At 46.8% G+C, this 18,356-nt stretch overlaps 1 protein-coding gene across 3 annotated transcripts; it reads right to left on the bottom strand.

The window, feature by feature from the left end:
- Positions 1 to 8,871: 8,871 nt before the first annotated feature.
- B9D1 (B9 domain containing 1) lies at positions 8,872 to 17,964 on the bottom strand. 3 transcript variants are annotated; one of them, XM_028706766.2, is made up of 7 exons: positions 17,617 to 17,964; positions 16,603 to 16,671; positions 15,672 to 15,783; positions 14,287 to 14,383; positions 13,537 to 13,599; positions 11,819 to 11,886; positions 8,872 to 10,588 (listed from the first exon to the last, which is right to left on the bottom strand). In XM_028706766.2, the coding sequence occupies exons 1-7, from the start codon at positions 17,947 to 17,949 to the stop codon at positions 10,443 to 10,445; spliced, it is 888 nt and encodes a 295-aa protein (XP_028562599.2). In that variant the 5' UTR covers positions 17,950 to 17,964; the 3' UTR covers positions 8,872 to 10,442. The 3 variants fall into 3 exon arrangements, with proteins under 3 accessions (XP_028562599.2, XP_028562600.2, XP_077774779.1); XM_028706767.2 differs by lacking the exon at positions 11,819 to 11,886; XM_077918653.1 differs by lacking the exons at positions 11,819 to 11,886; positions 14,287 to 14,383.
- Positions 17,965 to 18,356: the final 392 nt, after the last annotated feature.

Genomic DNA, 18,356 nt, shown 5'->3' with positions numbered 1-18,356 from the left:
AGGGAACCAGGCAGAGGGCCTTCTCTGTAGTGGCGCCTGCCCTGTGGAACACCCTTCAGATGTGAAGGAAATAAGCATCTATCTTCTCTTTAAAAGACATCTGAAGGCAGCCCTGTTTAGGGAAGTTTTTAATATTTAATGCTGTATTGTTTTCAACACTTTATTGGGAGCCGCCCAGAGTGGCTGGGGAAACTCAGCCAGATGGGCAGGGTATAAATAAATTATTATTATTATTATTATTATTATTATTATTATTATTATTATTATTCTGTTGGGCGAGTGGTTTTCGTCGACCCTCCCCCTCCCCAACAGCTCAACAACTTTGGGCATTTCCCCCCATTTTCTTAATTTGGAGTCGCCCAAAATAGGGGGCGTCTTATACATGGGTGTGTGTTATACACGGAAAAATACGGTATCCTAGTTCAAAGAGACACCTTAGCATGGCAAAAACACTCCAGGAGAAGGTATCAGGTTTAGCAGCCGTGAATTTGTGTAAATCCTCTTTTAAAGCCATCCAAAATTTCAGACCTTCCAAGGGTACCTATTTTCCAGGGACAGTCCCGTATTTACAGAAACCTTCCCGGTTTCTGATTTGATCCCTGAATGTCCTGATTTTCCTTATGAGGTCCCTATTTTCATTAGAGAAATGATGGAGGGTATGGTAGGATGTTTCTATTTTCATCGGAGGGTATGGAATTATGCGACCCCCAAGCCAAGGAGAAAACTATACAACCTTTAGAAGGCATCTGAAGGCAGCCCAGTATAGGGAAAGTTTTTTTTTTTTTTAAAAAAAACATGTTTAATGTTTTATTATGTTTTTATATATGTTGGAAGCTGCCTAGAGTGGCTGGGGCAACCCAGTCAGATGGGTGGGGTATAAATAATAAAATATATAATTATCATGGAATAGGATGTCCCTGTTTTTATTGGCAGAAAGTGAGGAGGAATTAAAGAACCTTTTAATGAGGGTGAAAGAGGAGAGCGTAAAATAATGGTCTGAAGCTCAACATCAAAAAACTAAGATCATGGCCACTGGGCCCATCACCTCCTGGCAAATAGAAGGGGAAGAAATGGAGGCAGTTAGAGATTTTACTTTCTTGGGCTCCATGATCACTGCAGATGGTGACAGCAGTCACGAATTTAAAAGACGACTGCTCCTTGGGAGAAAAGCAGTGACAAACCTAGACAGCATGTTAAAAAACAGAGACATCACCTTGCCAACAAAGGTCCATATAGTTAAAGCCATGGTTTTCCCATTAGTGATGTATGGAAGTGAGAGCTTTTGAATTATGGTACTGGAGGAGACTCTTGAGAGTCCCATGAACTGCAAGAAGATCCAACCTCTCCATTCTGAAGGAAATCAGCCCTGACTGCTCACTGGAAGGACAGATCGTGAAGCTGAGGCTCCAATACTTTGGCCACCTCATGAGAAGAGAAGACTCCCTGGAAAAGACCCTAATGTTGGGAAAGATTGAGGGCACAAGGAGAAGGGGACAACAGAGGACGAGATGGTGGGACAGTGTTCTCGAAGCTACCAGCATGAGTTTGACCGAACTGCGGGAAGCAGTGGAAGACAGGAGTGCCTGGCGTGCTCTGGTCCATGGGGTCACGAAGAGTCGGACACGACTAAACAAAAAAATTTTTTTGGGAGAAATGTTAGAGGGTATGAAGGTTGAGAGCAAATTCCACAGTTTAACTCTGCTGCGTGACGAAGCACTTAAATTGGTCTGTCTTGAATCTCCCAACTTCCGTATGGATGCCCCTGAGTTCTAGTAATGAAAAGGAGAAAAACTCCATCCACTTTCCACTGTGCATTATTTTAGACATACCTGCATTACGCCTCCTTTTACCTATATCTCCAAATCACTCCCCTTTCCTGGACTAGATGTGCCTTTGGCTCTGAGCCTGCTCTTTCATTCTGCGAAGAAATCCCTGCTGTTTTTGAGAGCGCTGACACAGTCATGCCCTGCTCAGTGTGGGAGGTAGCAGTGTCTGGAAGAGATGCAATCCGGAGTCTGGGCGACAGAAACTCAGGAAACACTTGGAATTACATTTCGTGTTTGTCTTGGGAGCCTTCCAAGGAGCACACGGTCACCTAGGTGGGTGTTCCCCTAACCCCCCTTCCATCCTCAAGGCAGCCCTGGTAGGATAGGGTAGACTGAGATGAAACTGCTTTGACCGAGGCCACCCAGTCAGTGTCATGGCCAAGCGGGGATTTGAACCCAACCTTGAGTGCCCTATCCCCTCTTCAGCGCACTGGAGGGATGGGAAATGAACCGGATGGATATTACTTGCAATCTCTAGTCCCCAGGAGAATGTGGTTGTGCTCAGTCCCCCGCTTAATGATTAATTTTGCATCAGGTTCTTTTTTTGTTCCTGAAATGAATTGATGATCAAAGCCATCTGTTCCCAAGCCTGACATAGCAGCAAATCTGCCTGTCACCCTCCGCCCCCCAAAAAACCCCAGGTTCTGACTCTTCCTGTTCTTAAAGCAGAACATTTTGTTGCCTGTTCTCAACATAACTTGTTTGGAAAGTTTTCTCCCCCCCCCCTCCATGTTCTGTTGCAATTCCTTTTTAATTTCTTCCTCTCCTTGGTGACAATTCCCTCTGCCTGTCCTGTTTCCTGCCCTCCCTTTATTGCAACAGCAGGCCTATGCAGCTGAAGCCTCTCTTTCGCTCTTTGCAGATACAGGTACCAGATCCAAGCCTGGCAGGCAGAATATCCCAGTCACTGTAACAGGAATTTTGCTGGGGGTGGGGGTGGGCAGGCAGGCAGGCGAATTACTTTTTCGTTGCAAGTATAGTGAGAGCAATTAAGAGTCAGATTCCAATTCTATTTACCAAAATAGCTGTTTAATTGCACTGAAAGGGATTAATAGGCTGGTTCATATGTCCAGGAGCCAGCATATCCATGCTACCAGGTCAAGTCCAGAATTTCGGTACTAACCTATAAGGTCCTACAAAGCGCAGGTCCAAGTTACCATAGGGAAGCTTTTAATGTTTAGGGAAGCTTTCAATTTTTAATAGACTATTGTATTTTAATATTCTGTTGGAAGCTGCCCAGAGTGGCTGGGGAAACCCAGCCAGATGGGCACGGTATGTATGTATGTATGTATGTATGTATGTATAAATAAATAAATAAAATTACTTTGAGGCTGCCTTATCCCCTATGCTGGGATGCGGGTGGCACTGTGGTCTAAACCACTGAGCCTCTTGGGCTTGCCGATCAGAAGGTCGGCAGTTCTAATCCCTGCGATGGAGTGAGCTCCTATTCCTCTGTCCCAGTTCCGGCCAACCTAGCAGTTCGAAAGCATGCCAGTGCAAGTAGATAAATTGGTACCACTGTGGCGAGAAGGTAAACGGCGTTTCCGTGCGCTCTGGTTTCCATCACGGTGTTCTGTTGCACCAGAAACGGTTTAGTTATGCTGACCCGGAAAGCTGTCTGTGGACAAACACCGGCTCCCTCTGCCTGAAAGCGAGATGAGCACAGCAACCCCATAGTCGCGTTTGACTGGACTTAACCATCCAGGGGTCTTTTACCTTTACCTTTTACCTTATCTCCTATGCACCTTATGTCTGTATGAGAGCTGCCTCAAGGAGATCTGCTAAAAATCATAGAAGTCTGACTTGGAGCCGGGCTTCCAGCATAGCTTCCTGTTCTTTGTATTAGCATCCCTTTCGAGACACAGGCACCCACTGTCTGTGCTCTCAGGAAACAATTGAAGATGTTTTAGTTCTGACAAGCTTTGCTAGATGGATGAATAGATCTCTGCTACGTTTGTACCATTGCTTTGGGGTGGAGAGGACCTGTAGCTGAGTCAGGAGCACATGTAAGAAGAGAACAGGCCAGCGGCGTGACCTGTCCTCACAGTGGCCAACCAGACACCACTGGGAAACCCACAAACAGGACTCGAGTGCAAGAGCCATCTGCCCTCCTGTGGTTTCCGGCAACTTGTATGCAGAAGCATCGCATAGCCAGCATGGCTAGTGGCAAGCGATAAACCCTCTCCTCCATGTATCTGGTTCAGTCCTCTTTCAAAGCCATCTGAGTTGGTGGCTGCCGCTGCGAGTTCCATAGTTTAATTATACCGAATCTTCCAAAATCGTCGGATGTTCCTGGGTACACATTATTGGAGAGAGAAAATACTCTGCCCACTTTCTCCATGCCACACATAATTTCCCGTCGTGTCGCCTCTCGCTTGCCTTTTCTCTAAACTGAATGGTCCCAAGGGCTGCAACTTTTTCCTCACCGCCACCTTGATCATTTTGGCTGTCCTTTTCTTCTTTATGTTCAGAAGGTCCCAGGCACTGTCAGTTCCAGCGAAAGGCTTTCTTAGTCTTGAGACCTTGGAGAGCCAGTTACAATTGGACCAGAACTGGGCAGGACAAAGAGTCCAACCTGCTGTATAAGGCATTTTTTTTTGTGTGTGTTCCCCTCTCATATAATCCTTGTCCACACATCAATTCTCCACTGGATGTCAGATTAGGGAGAAAGACCTCGGGTGGTGACTTTCTGGTTCTCTTGCTCCTCTTCTTCAGGTACATAACTCACCTGCCCACTCAAGGCTTGATGTCACACAGTTGGACATGCCCACAATGTTTTTTGGGATAGGAGAAGTTCTCTTTTAGCCTTCCCCACACCTGATGTTCTCCAGATCCTTTGGATTACAACTCTCACCTGACAGAAGTTGTCGTGCCAGGTTGATGGAGGTTGTTTCAGCTGAATGGTATCATTGGCACAGACAAGCTGTCCGTCAGAAGCAGCAGTTGCCGAGCAATGTACCAGCCCTAAGATCAGGGGTCAGCAAACATTTTCAGCAGGGGGCCGGTCCACTGCCCCTCAGACCTTGTGGGGGGCCAGACTATATTTTGAAGGGGAAAAAAGAACAAATTCCTATGTCCCACAAATAACCCAGAGATGCGTTTTGAATAAAAGCACATATTCTACTCATGTAAAAACACCAGGCAGGCACCACAAATAACCCAGAGACGCATTTTAAATAAAAGGACACATTCTACTCATGTAAAAACACGCTGATTCCCGGACTGTCAGTGGGCCGGATTGAGAAGGCGATTGGGCCTGATCCGGCCTCCAGGTTTTAGTTTGCCTACCCATGCCTAAGATAGCTGTTTAGCAAACCCTTTGAGGATTCTACTCATAGAATCATAGAATCATAGAGTTGGAAGAGACCACAAGGGCCATCGAGTCCAACCCCCTGCCAAGCAGGAAACACCATCAGAGCACTCCTGACATATGGCTGTCAAGCCTCTGCTTAAAGACCTCCAAAGAAGGAGACTCCACCACACTCCTTGGCAGCAAATTCCACTGTTGAACAGCTCTTACTGTCAGGAAGTTCTTCCTAATGTTTAGGTGGAATCTTCTTTCTTGTAGTTTGGATCCATTGCTCTGTGTCCGCTTCTCTGGAGCAGCAGAAAACAGCCTTTCTCCCTCCTCTATGTGACATCCTTTTATATATTTGAACATGGCTATCATATCACCCCTTAACCTCCTCTTCTCCAGGCTAAACATGCCCAGCTCCCTTAGCCGTTCCTCATAAGGCATCGTTTCCAGGCCTTTGACCATTTTGGTTGCCCTCCTCTGGACACGTTCCAGTTTGTCAGTGTCCTTCTTGAACTGTGGTGCCCAGAACTGGACACAGTACTCCAGGTGAGGTCTGACCAGAGCAGAATACAGTGGCACTATTACTTCCCTTGATCTAGATGCTATACTCCTATTGATGAGGCCCAGAATTGCATTGGCTTTTTTAGCTGCCGCGTCACACTTAGCTGACTTTTCATTTTGCGGACGTGGTTCTGTTTTTTAAAAAAATATTATTATTTCTAAAATTTGCATACCACCCTATACTCGCAGGTCTCACTCAGAGCGGTTGCAACATAAAATCACAAAATGCGTAATAAAAACAAAATACAAGCAAGCAATCCCTGCTCCCCAACACATTTTAACAGGGCATTGGACATCAGCCAAAGACTTGGTAAAAGAGGAACGTTTTTGCCTGATGTCTAAAGGTGTATAATGAAGGCGCCAGGTGAACTTCCCTGGGGAGAGCATTCCACAAACTTATCAAAATTGAAACTATCAAAGTTGCTTTGATTTCCTGAAAAGGGGTTGTATACACTTCTGAGCTTTATAGTCAAACAAAAATATGATGTATTGCTCAGTGCCTTTGCTCTAATCTGATTCTCCCCCTTCTATTTGCTACTTCCAAACTGTATGCATGCTTTTAAAAATTGAGTGTATATTTCATCCCCTTGCTGCTGAATCTAGGTTTTTGTTAGGAGCCCGGACGGACCTGGTGTCAGACTCTTCCCTGGCACCTAATTCGTAACAGTTCATCTGGACAGAGAATGTAATTGCTTGGGGCTTTTGCAGTTTCAGGGAATGCAAAATAACCTTAATATTATTCACTTTGGTGTGTTAAAATCTGCGGTGATTCTCCACTCCATCACTAACTTGGCAAGCAGCCCAGAACAGCCAGCTGGAGTTTCCTGAAAAGGTCAACATGATAAGCTGCCACCAGATACGAGAACAGGAAGTTATGTGCATGCAAGGACAATCGGTGTCTGGTTAACGTGGATAAAAATCTGGGCAAATAGCCCAGATCTCCCTTCACAGAAGACCCTCTGCGCTCGGGCTTAAGAGATTTCTGCTTTTGGCTTTGACTTGAAAATAAAATGTATAAGAAGTTTCTCTGTTGAAAGTCTTTTTGCTCGTGCCCTTTTCAAGCCTGTACAAATGTTTTGCAGAATATTTTTTTTAAAAATCTCTATTTGGTGTAGTAATGTTCTCCTTGTGTGGGACAGCCTGGTTTCTGCTCTGTTATACCCACAGGGAAGGGAGTCTCAGCTGGTTCTGATTTTTGGCCCCAGCCTGTGAAAGCGCCCAGCTTAGAGCTGGCCAGTCTCTGATATGCTTTCCTTTCCATCCTGCTTTTCTCTCTCTTCCTTGGGTCCTTTCTTATCCGCTGCATGGCAGAAAGCTGCCTACAATTCTACGTTTCTTCTAAAGAATACACAGTGCTACCTGGACGTCTTTTGAGTGCCCTGCTCAATTCTGCTGTTCATAAAGCAGTGATGGTGGGTGATGCAAACTCCCTACCTTTTCTATTGCACATCCTTGTGACTTTAGGGTACATTGGGACCCTCTGTGCAAGTACTCAAAGAACTGGGAAACGGGGAGTCGCTCAAGAGCTTCTATCCCTGCTCCCCAACCCAACCCTCACCCCGTCAACAGCCACTATTGCAAAAAGCAGCAGCAATCTCCAGAATGACTGGAATGACTTGGGGGTGGCAGGCAGTGGCCTAGGACCTTGCCTGGCTCAGTTCCTTGCAGTACGGCCTCACTACGTCAGCTTTCGAAAGGACCCCCGCCCTCAGCGTATAGGCGCCAAAGCTGCTGTTAGCTGCAGGAGGTTGCACCATGAAACGGCGCTAATGTGCTGCCATCTTTTGCATGCATCTAACAACTGACATGATTCCATGAGCACAGAGCCGATTTGGTGGCGGCAGGAACAATATCTGCTCCAGCTCTTTGATGCTCCATTATAAGCGAATGCCTGTCCTCGCCGCTTTGATACTATGCGCCACTTCCCTTTGGAGGGAGGGAATTTGTACGTAGCAAATGCCACACGATCTTGCGATTTCGTTGCGCTACACTTGCAACCTCAAATTGGGGATGGACTACAAATGTTGCAGAGTTTTATCTGTCTACCGTTTGGTTTTTCCACAGAGCTCTGGCTCCCCCTGCTGGAGAACCTTAACAGGGTCAAAATTATTTATTTTTGCAAGGGCACGGAGAGCCACCAATTTAACTTCATCTCTTTTCTGCTCCATTTGCAACTACGATTGCTGAATTTTGCCACCATTTGAAATCTCTGAAAAACTTTGCCAGGTGTTATCTCATTTTTCCCTTTGAGGAGGGTTTTCTGGGTGTATTTATTTGCATGTCATGGTAAGCTGTGGTTAACTGTTTACTATGGAAGTGCAGAGATGCGGGTGGTGCTGTAGGTTAAACACAGAGCCTAGGACTTGCCGATCAGAAGGTCGGCGGTTCGAATCCCCACGATGGAGTGAGCTCCCGTTGTTTGGTCCATGTTCCTGCCAACCTAGCAGTTTGAAAGCACGTCATAGTGCAAGTAGATAAATAGGTACCGCTCCGGCGGGAAAGTAAACGGCGTTTCCGTGCGCTGCTCTGGTTCGCCAGAAGCGGCTTAGTCATGCTGGCCAAATGACCCGGAAGCTGTACGCCGGCTCCCTCAGCCAATAAAGCGAGATGAGCGCCACAACCTGAGTTGGTCATGACTGGACCTAATGGTCAGCGGTTCCTTTACCTATGGAAGTGCAGAGCACTCCAGTTTTGCCCCTCTTCCCTAGGGAGCGGAAGCAAGCGCCATGTTCCTTGGCTTGGTGTTATCGCCGAACAGGGGATAGTGGTTTCTTTTGCTCTAAACCAGGGTTTCCCAAACTTGGTCTCCAGTTGTTTTTGGACTACAATTCCCATCATCCCTGACCAGTGGTACTGCTAGCTAGGAATGATGGGAGTTGTAGTCCAAAAACAGCTGGAGACCGAAGTATGAGAAACCCTGTTCTAAACAAACCATGACTGGTAAGCTGAGAACAAACCTTGCCTTCAGACTGTGGTTTGTTTCACCCTAACCAAACCACCATCTCTTGTTTTGGACTTCATTAAGTCCCAAGGATCATTGTTTCGTGCTCTTGATACATAGGAATAAAGGCAAATGCTCTGTGCATTCGTTTATGGACATACCCAGAGTGATTTTATCAGAAGACTCTTTCCCCCCACCACATTTTTTTAAAAAAACCTTGCAAACAATATTACTACAAAGAAGACTGCTGCCCCCACAAATGTGGAAATCCTTTATTTAAAAAGAAACTGTACAAAATGGTGTAAGTACAAGGGTACTCTCTAGATCCTTCCAAAGTACACTGGGCAAGTTGGTGGGAATTTACAAAGCACCAGTTTGGGTATAGGAAATTCTAAATAAGCTCATCTGTTTAATAGCGAATGCTATTGCTTGCGTAAATAAGTGTTGGCGTTATTTTTAAAATATCACTTCCCATACTGCAAGAAGCCAGTTTCAAGTAATATTCAAACTATCCCTTATACTTGATTTCCTTCCTTTTTCCTGCAGGTCTCATTCATGCTGGCCATTAAACCCACGTGTTTGCTGCAGAACAGCAGTGGGCCTCCTTGCAGGACTAATTTAAACCAGTTCTGCAATACTGATGAAATGGGATAAATCAGGTGCCAGAAGGGGCAGTCAGAGAGCGAGAAAAGCAGATTCTCTCTTACCTCCAACTTCCCAACAGTTACAAACGTCGTCCTAAACAAGTGAATGCTTAAGGATGAGTAACGTGTGCAACAAGCAAGGGAATAAATTGGGGAGGTTGGAGGTTAGGACTGCTTCTGCCACAACATGTTCTGGGATATACAGGAACGTACCCCTGATGAAAAGAGTTGCCCCTTGCAACTGCTAGCAAGCTGGGCAGAGGAACACTTACAAATGGCTTAAGTGTAGCTGGCACAGAGCAGGCAAGTTTGTAAGCCCTTCCTGCATGCTATGCTTTCTGTCTCGGCCATAATGGGATAACCGACCCCTCTAAGCAGAAGTGAGAAACTGAGTGGCACGACAGTGAAGCCAACCCTCCTACTGTGTAGGCTTGTGAGGTGTAAAAAAACCACCCATGATTTTGAGCTGCAGGTAATCCTTTCAAGTGTTGCGCTGCTAAAAAAAACAAAAAAAAACCAAAGCCCGCAAGCTTGCTCCCTGCTGCACTACATTTCTACATACATGGAACTCTTCCTTACACTACCAGCTATATATGAGCCATCTGCCATGGCCTGGTGCCCTCCAGAATCCTGCCGCGTTCCTTTCGGTAGAATGGCCCTTTGTCAGTGCTCTACGGATGTTGGAACTCCAACTCCGATCAGGCTTGGCCAGAAGGCCAGGGATGATGGGAGATGCAGTCAGCTGGAGACTACCATGCTCACTATCCCTGCTGCATTGGGTAGAGGGAAGGAAAACCCAGCCTGCTCTGCAATTCATATGAAGAGGGTGGACTTGGCACAATGCTGGCCTCTCTGCCCTGTCTAGGGGTGCCATGTTACTTGCTGCTGATTTTGTCGCTGCAGGCAAAGCTGGTGTTTGGGGTGTACCCAGAATTGCTTTGGTGGGGCAGGGGGCGGGGTTCAGAGACAGGCTATGGGTTGTAAGCTCAGCACCCCTGCCATAGCACCTTGGTAACAGAATATTTGAAATGGTCCTCAGGACACACTTGTTAGTCCCGTGACAACTACAACAGGCCTGAGCTGGCATCTGGAGTGATCCTAGTTCAAATACCTTTGCCAGGGGGGCAGGTGACCCTACGGGCTTTCAAAGCAGGCCAGCAACCACCTGGTGTTCAGTAGTTTTGAATGCCGCCCGCCACTGACGTGAACGAGGGGTTGGACGCGCTGGCAGGGCTCACGTCGTAGCCCAGCTTCTTCATGTCCTTGGTCACCACGTTGAAGGAGAGGGTGACGAAGCCTTGCGAGCGCACCCGGGTCACTGGAAGAAGACCAAGTGGAATGAAATGAAAACCAGCAAGAGTTTATTTCACTCTTAAAATAAAATAAAAAATAATTTATTACTTGTACCCTGCCCATCTGGCCGGGCCTCCCCAGCCAATCTGGGTAGCTCCCAACAGAATATTAAAGTAAAGGTAAAGGGATCCCTGACCATTAAGTCGAATCGTGGCCGACTCTGGGGTTGTGGCGCTCATCTCGCTTTACTGGCAGAGGGAGCTGGCATACAGCTTCTGGGTTATGTGGCCAGCATGACTAAGCTGCTTCTGGCGAACCAGAGCAGCGCACGGAAACACTGTTTACCTTCCCGCCGGAGCAGTACCTATTTATCTACTTGCACTTTGACGTGCTTTCAAACTGCTAGTTGGAAGGAGCAGGGACCAAGCAACGGGAGCTCACCCCGTCGCGGGGATTCGAACCGCCGACCTTCTGATCGGCAAGTCCTAGGCTCTGTGGTTTAACCCACACCGCTACCCGCGTCCCAACAGGATATTAAAAACACGATGAAACATTAAAAACTTCCCTAAACAGGGCTGCCTTCAGATGTTTTCTAAAAGTTAGATAGTTGTTTATTTCCTTGACATCTGATGGGAGGGCGTTCCACAGGGCAGGTGCCACTGCCGAGAAGGCCCTCTGACTGGTTCCCTGTAACCTCACTTCACACAGTGAGGGAACCGCCAGAAGGCCCTTGGAGCTGGACCTCAAGTGTCCGGGCTGAATGATGGGGGTAGAGATGCTCCACGTCTACTGGGCTGAGGCCATAAAAAGGTCATTAAGATCAAAGGGTGGTGGTTTGACGTCTGCTTTTCTGAATGCAACTACCCTTGAAAATTCAATGGGGGGAGAGTAAGCGCTGCACATTCATCGCCCCCCTACTAACACTGGACGTCTTCCCTTGGCAATGCCTATTTATTTGCAGATATAACGCAGCCTGCTTTGGAATCACAGAATGGTAGAGTTGGAAGGGATCTCGAGGTTCATCTTGCCCAACCCGCTGCATATTTCTCCCCCATATCACAAGAATTATCCAGTGCCAACACCTTCTGCAGGTGGAGGAGCAGCCCTGAACATGAGCGCATCTTGAATTGGGGCAACGTTTCAAGCTCGGTCTTTGCCCCTGCTCTTTAGGGGCCAGGCTCTGCCTGTGATTCCACCTCCGCAGATAACATTCATCCCATCCAAAGGGGGGGGGGTTCCCTCCCCAAGCACTTGCCTTCTCGGCCTTCTCCCTGCGCTACGACCTTGGGGTCCGTGAACTCTGGGCGTCTTCCCATAAGCCAGCTGGGAGAAAGAGAAAGTTCCCGGGTCATCAAGGCAGCCTCACAATTCCACTCGATCCGAATCCCCCCATAACCTAAGCCTGTCAAATGTTACTGCAGCCCTAAATCTTACAATCCCAGAATCTCTCTTACAAGTTCAACCAGCCACAAACCCTCCCAGACTTTGTTGGAAACCACACAGCAAGGCGCTTTAAACAAGGGTTGGAGAAACTGACTCTCTGGAAGTGGTTAGAGCACAGCTCTTCTCATCGCTGACCACTGGACTTGCAGGCCAGGGCTGATGGGAGCTGTAGTCTAACATTGCCTGGAGGGTTACAGGTTCCCCACCCCAGTCTACAGTGAGTGGCAGGGTGGATAAAAACCAATGATCTTTTTTATTAAAAAACCCCAATAAAAACAGTTTTTTAATTTTAAATCGGATTTCAAAAATAAAATGCTTTTGGGGAAAAATATCTTTCTAAAGATAGTTTTCTATTTAAGCTATATTATAGTCCAAAGGTTATTTATCAGGAAATAAGGATTTGTTTTAAGTTTTTCATGTGTGCTGCAACTCACTTAAATTGTTTAACCACATCAGTTAACAAACATGGATATGTATGCTATAATGTTATTGTTTTAGTTAAATAAACTGTTTAAATTGTTATTAAGGAAATGATTATTCTTCTCCTTCCAATAAAGTGCAGCAGAAAAGTTGTCCAAATATAAACAGTTAACTTATTAAACCTCACAATAATTTCATAATTATCTGTCTATGCATTTCTAATAGTATAACCAAATCAGTAATTTTCTTATATAACTGTAAAAACTGCTCTGAAAATTTATTATTCCAAAAATGAAACCTTCCTCTGGTTGGAAATAATATTATGCCAGCAAGAATGACTCTTTCTGTAAAATAAATAAATAAATAATAAATAAATAAATCAAGTCTTACTGGCATGTGATTTAAATTGATTTGATTTAAATTAAATCCACCCTGATGAGTGGCAGCAGCTCTCCACTGTTTCAGATGGGGAAATTTCACCAGTTTTACCTGGAGATGCCAAGGATTGAGTTTGCAAAGCCAGAGCCCTGCCATTAAACAATGACCCTTTGCTTCCTTATTCTTACTAGCCCCCTGGCGAGTTTTCCTTTGCCACAGCTGGCCAACAGTTTGAACTCCGCGCTGTGCCTCGTCCCCAGCCCAGGCCAACAGTGTGTTGTTTACAGTGTATGGGGATCGAGCCCCTCCTACCCAAGACGCAGCGAGGAAAGTGTTAGCAGTTGTGTGCATGCAAGTGTGGTTAGGGAGAAGCTTCAAGCTGCTGGCAGGCTGTGCCCAGGGACCAGTTTGTATAAGTTTGACTGTTTGGTTCAAATATCAAATTGCATAGGGCCCTTGTTTGCGTGGCTTGCTCCCTAAATATTAAATAGATGATTTGCACAAAAAGGGCACCTATGTGCAATCAAGCTGTTACATTCGCAAGCCGTCCAATCAGTGGCAGGGAGGTCATATTGCTACCCCAGCAGTCAAAGGTGACTTGGGACAGCAGTGTGGACAAGTGAACCAAGTAAATTGAGACGATGCCCACTGGAGCCCAGTGCTTCTAAGACATGTATTAAAAAAAACACTTCCCAGTAAATTTTCACCCACATCGTACGCATTCTTCAGTACCTTGTAAACTTCTGCAGCTTGGATGTCGATTCAGGAACGAACATTGGGATGGTCCTCCTGTGCCTGAAACAGAATTTAGGATATCCAAATCTGAGAGCTCAACCAATTAGAAAAGATCCAGAAAAGAAAGATTAAGAAAGTCAGTGCTTTCCGTGCCCCATTGAAGCCAAAAAACATCACATACCCCTTGGCAAAAAGAAAAAGTATTTGATGTTTCGTGGAGTCAGTAATGAACAAGGATGAAATAATGTTGCAGTGACCCACCCACAATGGCTTTGCCAAGAGATCAGCTCCTCTTTGGCCGACTTCCCATAATCCAGTGGTAGCTTCCATTTCCTGCTCTGGATGCTGGTTTTCAAGACTGCAAGAATATATTTGCATCTTTCCCTCTTTCTTTTGTAATTGTTATACAGTGGTACCTCGGGTTAAGAACTTAATTCATTCTGGAGGTCCGTTCTTAACCTGAAACTGTTCTTAACCTGAAAATCACTTTAGCTAATGGGGCCTCCCGCTGCCACTGTGCCTCCGCTGCGCGATTTCTGTTCTCATCCTGAAGCAAAGTTCTTAACCTGAGGTACTACTTCTGGGTTAGCAGAGTCTGTAACCTGAAGCGTCTGTTGTAACCCGAGGTACCACTGTATATTGGAAACCAATAAAACTGTATTTTTTAAAAGAAGACGACGAAGAAGAGTGCAACAGCTTAAGGTAACAATGTTCAAACTGAGTCAAGGAGTGCGATTAAGAACTCACCTCCCCGGGGTGAAAGGAATGTGAACTGCTCCATAGCCTCGGACCACGTCATTCCCAAAAAGATCAGGGCCGTACACGCTTATGACTATCTGAGGCCCTTGGGAGAAAAGAAAAGGACCATCAGCCTAAGGGTGCTGTGATGGATTTGGTCCTCTTCCCGTGTTGCTGTTATTGCCAGCATCCCACCATGTTTTCTGCAGCAGCTGCAGGTGCGTGGATGACGCTTGGTGGGAGAGCATCTCTGAAGTTGTATCACTTGGCTTCAGCGACTAATAATTCCTGCTGGGTAAACAGGTATCCGGGTGTCTCCCCACCCTCCTCCTGCCCCCAGGGCAAAGTAGCTCAGTGACACAAAGCGACAGGCTGGCCCGTTTTGTTTTGTATTATTTCTGGAGTTGTGACAGGCGTAAGGCCCCAGATTCACCAGCTATTCCTTTGAGGCGAGGCGTCTTGGGTTGTAAGGGGAAGAAGACCACTTTGCCAAGCATGTTTGGTCTCAGGCCTTCTTAACAGGCATGGCTGAAAAGGAGCATAGCTGGTGGAATCACAGAATCGTAGAATTGTGGAGTTGGAAGGGGTTCCCCAAAGGTCGTCTAGTCCAACCCCCGGCATTGCAGGAAGGTTCCTCCCTCAGTGGGTTCAGTTCTTGCCAGTCTTGATGGAGAGGGAAGGACGCCCAAAATGTACCTATAAGCAGGACTCTCCTCTGCAGTCCCTCTTTGCCCTTCTCTGTAACTAGTGAAAGCAGAATAAGTAACCCAGCTACAGTGGTACCTCTGGATGCAAACAGGATCCGTTCCGGAGCCCCGTTCGCATCCTGAAGTGAACGCAACCCGCGTCTGCGTGCGTCACAATACGCCGCTTCTGCACATGCGCGTGACGTCATTTTGAGCATTTGCGCATGCGTGAGTGGCGAAACCCGGAAGTAACACGTTCCGTTACTTCCGGGTCGCTGCGGAGTGCAACCCGAAAACGCTCAACCTGAAGCGTATTCAACCCGAGGTATGACTGTATTTGTTAAGTGTTAAAAGGCACTAAGTTTTCGGCATTTGCAGCAAGCACCGAATTCAGCTTTGCTTGGTGCAGAATATCGGTTGCCTCACTGCAGAATTCTGAGATCTTTTTTCAGGGCAGAAAACACCCTCTTCCCTTCCCATTTTATTAAGCAGAAAGGATCGAAAGGCCTGATCCATCCATTCTGTCTTTCCTTTCAGAAACCCGAAGCCTCGCTAAGGGCTACTAGAACCCTCCATATCTGTTGTATTCTAAATCTCTCTTCTAACATGCATGCACCAAACTCAGGAGATGGGCCAGAGCACCTCAACAGCCCTTTTCCTGTTGGTGGTTCTCAAACTCCAAAGACCCTCTTGCTTCACTTTACTTACAGCCAAAGGGATTTGTGCTCTTGAAGGTGATGTCAATGGGGAAATTCCACACCAGGTCTTGCGGCGCGACTCTGTTTTTAGAAGTGATCTGCGAGATTCCTTCTTCCAAACCCTGTAAGGAAAAGGGAGGGTGGAGTCAGACCTTTTCTTTTCACATAGTATTTCCATTCTGATTCTGGAAGGAGATTCCAAAGATCAGAGGAACACAACCACAGGTCTTCCTGAAAAACGGAATAGGTTCACAAAAACAGCATGCGATTGATAGAAAACAGAAATGTACACAACACCATCCAGGTGAAGAAGTAACATGATTGGACTTCAGAAACCAGAGGTACTACCCAATCCCTGAGCTAGGGAAATGAGGTGCTTGGGGGGGGGGCAGGAGAGATTCTGGTATTCAACAGGTGTAGCAAGACACGTTTTGGATTACAGTGGTACCTCGTTTTGAGTCCACCTCGTCGAGCGTCCATTTCGTCAAACGTCTGCGGCAAACCTGGAAGTCTGGAACGGGTTACTTCTGGGTTTGCTGCTTGCACATGCGCAGAAGCGAAAACCGCTCTGTGTGTGTGCGCAGAGCGGCTCTTTGTCGTGCGTCCTTTTCGTCTTGCGTCCGGGGCTCTGGAACGGACTCCGGTCACAAAACAAGGTACGACTGTATATCTATTTGGTCTAGCATCCTTCTCCCCAAATCGAGCAGCCGGAGGCCTCTGGGAAAATTACAAGGACCTGAACCTGTCTGCTGCCTCTTGAATTTGGCAATCAAAGGTAGACCCTGATAACGGATATTCTGTTTCACTGTTGCGGATGCTGATTTGTTTTCTGTGGCTTCAAAGCACAGCAAAGCGAAACGGATGGATTCGATGCAAGTGATCCAGAAAAACTGCTGGGCTTGCGGTTAAGGAAGGAGCAAGATGACTGGAAAAAGACTTACTGAAGTAGGGGCCCAGTCGTAACCGTACACAAAGCAGTACTTGCAGTAGAGGTCGTCAAACTCTGGGAACTGAAAATGAAAAAAATAAATAAATGCTTTGCATCTTTCCATACAGCTCCCTATACACATCCTGATGTGTGGGGGTTTGCCGAATGCAGCGCTTGGGCCGGGGCTCCCATGCATTGAAGAGCTGCAGCAGCAGAAGCTTTTGCCACAAAGTGCAACGATTGGGAAGTTTGTCTCACTTTTCCTCAGGCCAGGCAATGCAACACAGCAGCTTATCTTCATTTCTTACTCTGCTACCAGCACCTTTTAAATGGAAAACTAGTTCCAGCTTAAGGATGCCAGAGGTAACCTACAGACATACCTGCTGACACCTCAAAATCACCCCCCTTTCCCATGCAAGGTTCTTCGCCCTTTCACATCTGCACTCTAAGGCACAAATCCAACCGGTCAAGCTTCCCTTGCTGTTCTCTGATATTTTGTCATGAGAGGGTTTCACGCAAGTGCCATTTACACCTATAGGCTATATGCAAGGATGGCAACGTCTGCCTATTGCTGCACCTGTGGAGTTTGTGTCTGCCCTTAGCTAGTTGATGCACAGAAGCAATAGAAGCTGGCATTTCTAATTACAGGCATAGGTGCTGAAAATCCAATGCAATACCTCACCCCAACCCGATTTCTAGGTGCAGCTGCACCTGTTGGGTTTCTGCCTGTTGCGCTGCTTGCAATAGGGAGATGGAAGCCCGGGGAGAAAACACAGCCAGGCTCTCTCTTTCTGTGAGAGGCACAACAGCAGGGTAAGTGGAAAACGGGGCGCGGAAGTAAAGAAAGGTCGGATCCCCCTCTGTCCTACTTGGTTCCGCCCATGGCCTAGGGGTACAGAACAGGCGGGAGATACCACCGCGACGGCCTGGAGGGGTGACGAAGACAAAGAACGCGTTTTCCCAATCTAGCCCGCCACCCCCGTTTCTCCGGCGGGGCAAAAGCAGCCCCTGCACGCCCCCGGCTCACCTGCGCGCTCTCGATCTGCCCATTGACCATGAGAAGGAAGACGGTGGGGCTAGCGGCGGCCGCCATCGGGGCCTCGCAGGCGCCGGGAAAGGGCCCGTTGCTAAAGGCCGCGTCTCTGGCCCTCCTTAGCAACGGAGGACGGCGCGGCGCGTGGGCCAATCTTTGTTCCGCGCCTCCTTTTCGGAACGCGAAGGGGCGGGGCCAAGGCTGCCCTAGAACGTTGGGCTGCTGAATCGGAAGCCGCTTGGGAGGGAGAACTCCGCTCTCGGTCACAAGGCGATGCTGATGCGCTATGAATGAAATAGCGCTGTTAGTATAGCGTGGAGCAGGCATAGGCAAACTCCGGTCCTCCAGATGTTTGGGACTACAATTCCCATCATCCCTGACCATTGGTCCTGTTAGCTAGGGATGATGGGAATTGTAGTCCCAAAGATCTGCAGGCCTGGCATAGTGTTATTCATTGCAACTGTTGCAAAGCAGCAACAAAAACAGCTAGCAAGAGCTGTAATAGTAATAGTAATAATAATAATAATAATAATAATAATAATAATAATAATAATAATAATAAACATATTAAATTGGAACGATAATGTGCTTTTATTGTGATAGCAACTGTAAAAATGTGATCCTGGCTTTGGTGTGGAATTGGTTTGTTTTATAATGCGATTTTTTAAAATATTGGATCAGATTGTTACTATTAATGTTTGATGTTCTATTACGTTTTTATATGCATTGGAAGC

This window comes from Podarcis muralis, chromosome 14 (assembly GCF_964188315.1).
Source record: "Podarcis muralis chromosome 14, rPodMur119.hap1.1, whole genome shotgun sequence".
Lineage (NCBI taxonomy): Eukaryota > Metazoa > Chordata > Lepidosauria > Squamata > Lacertidae > Podarcis > Podarcis muralis.
The sequence above is the reverse complement of the archived record's forward strand: the minus strand, read 5'-3'. Positions and strand labels throughout refer to the sequence as shown.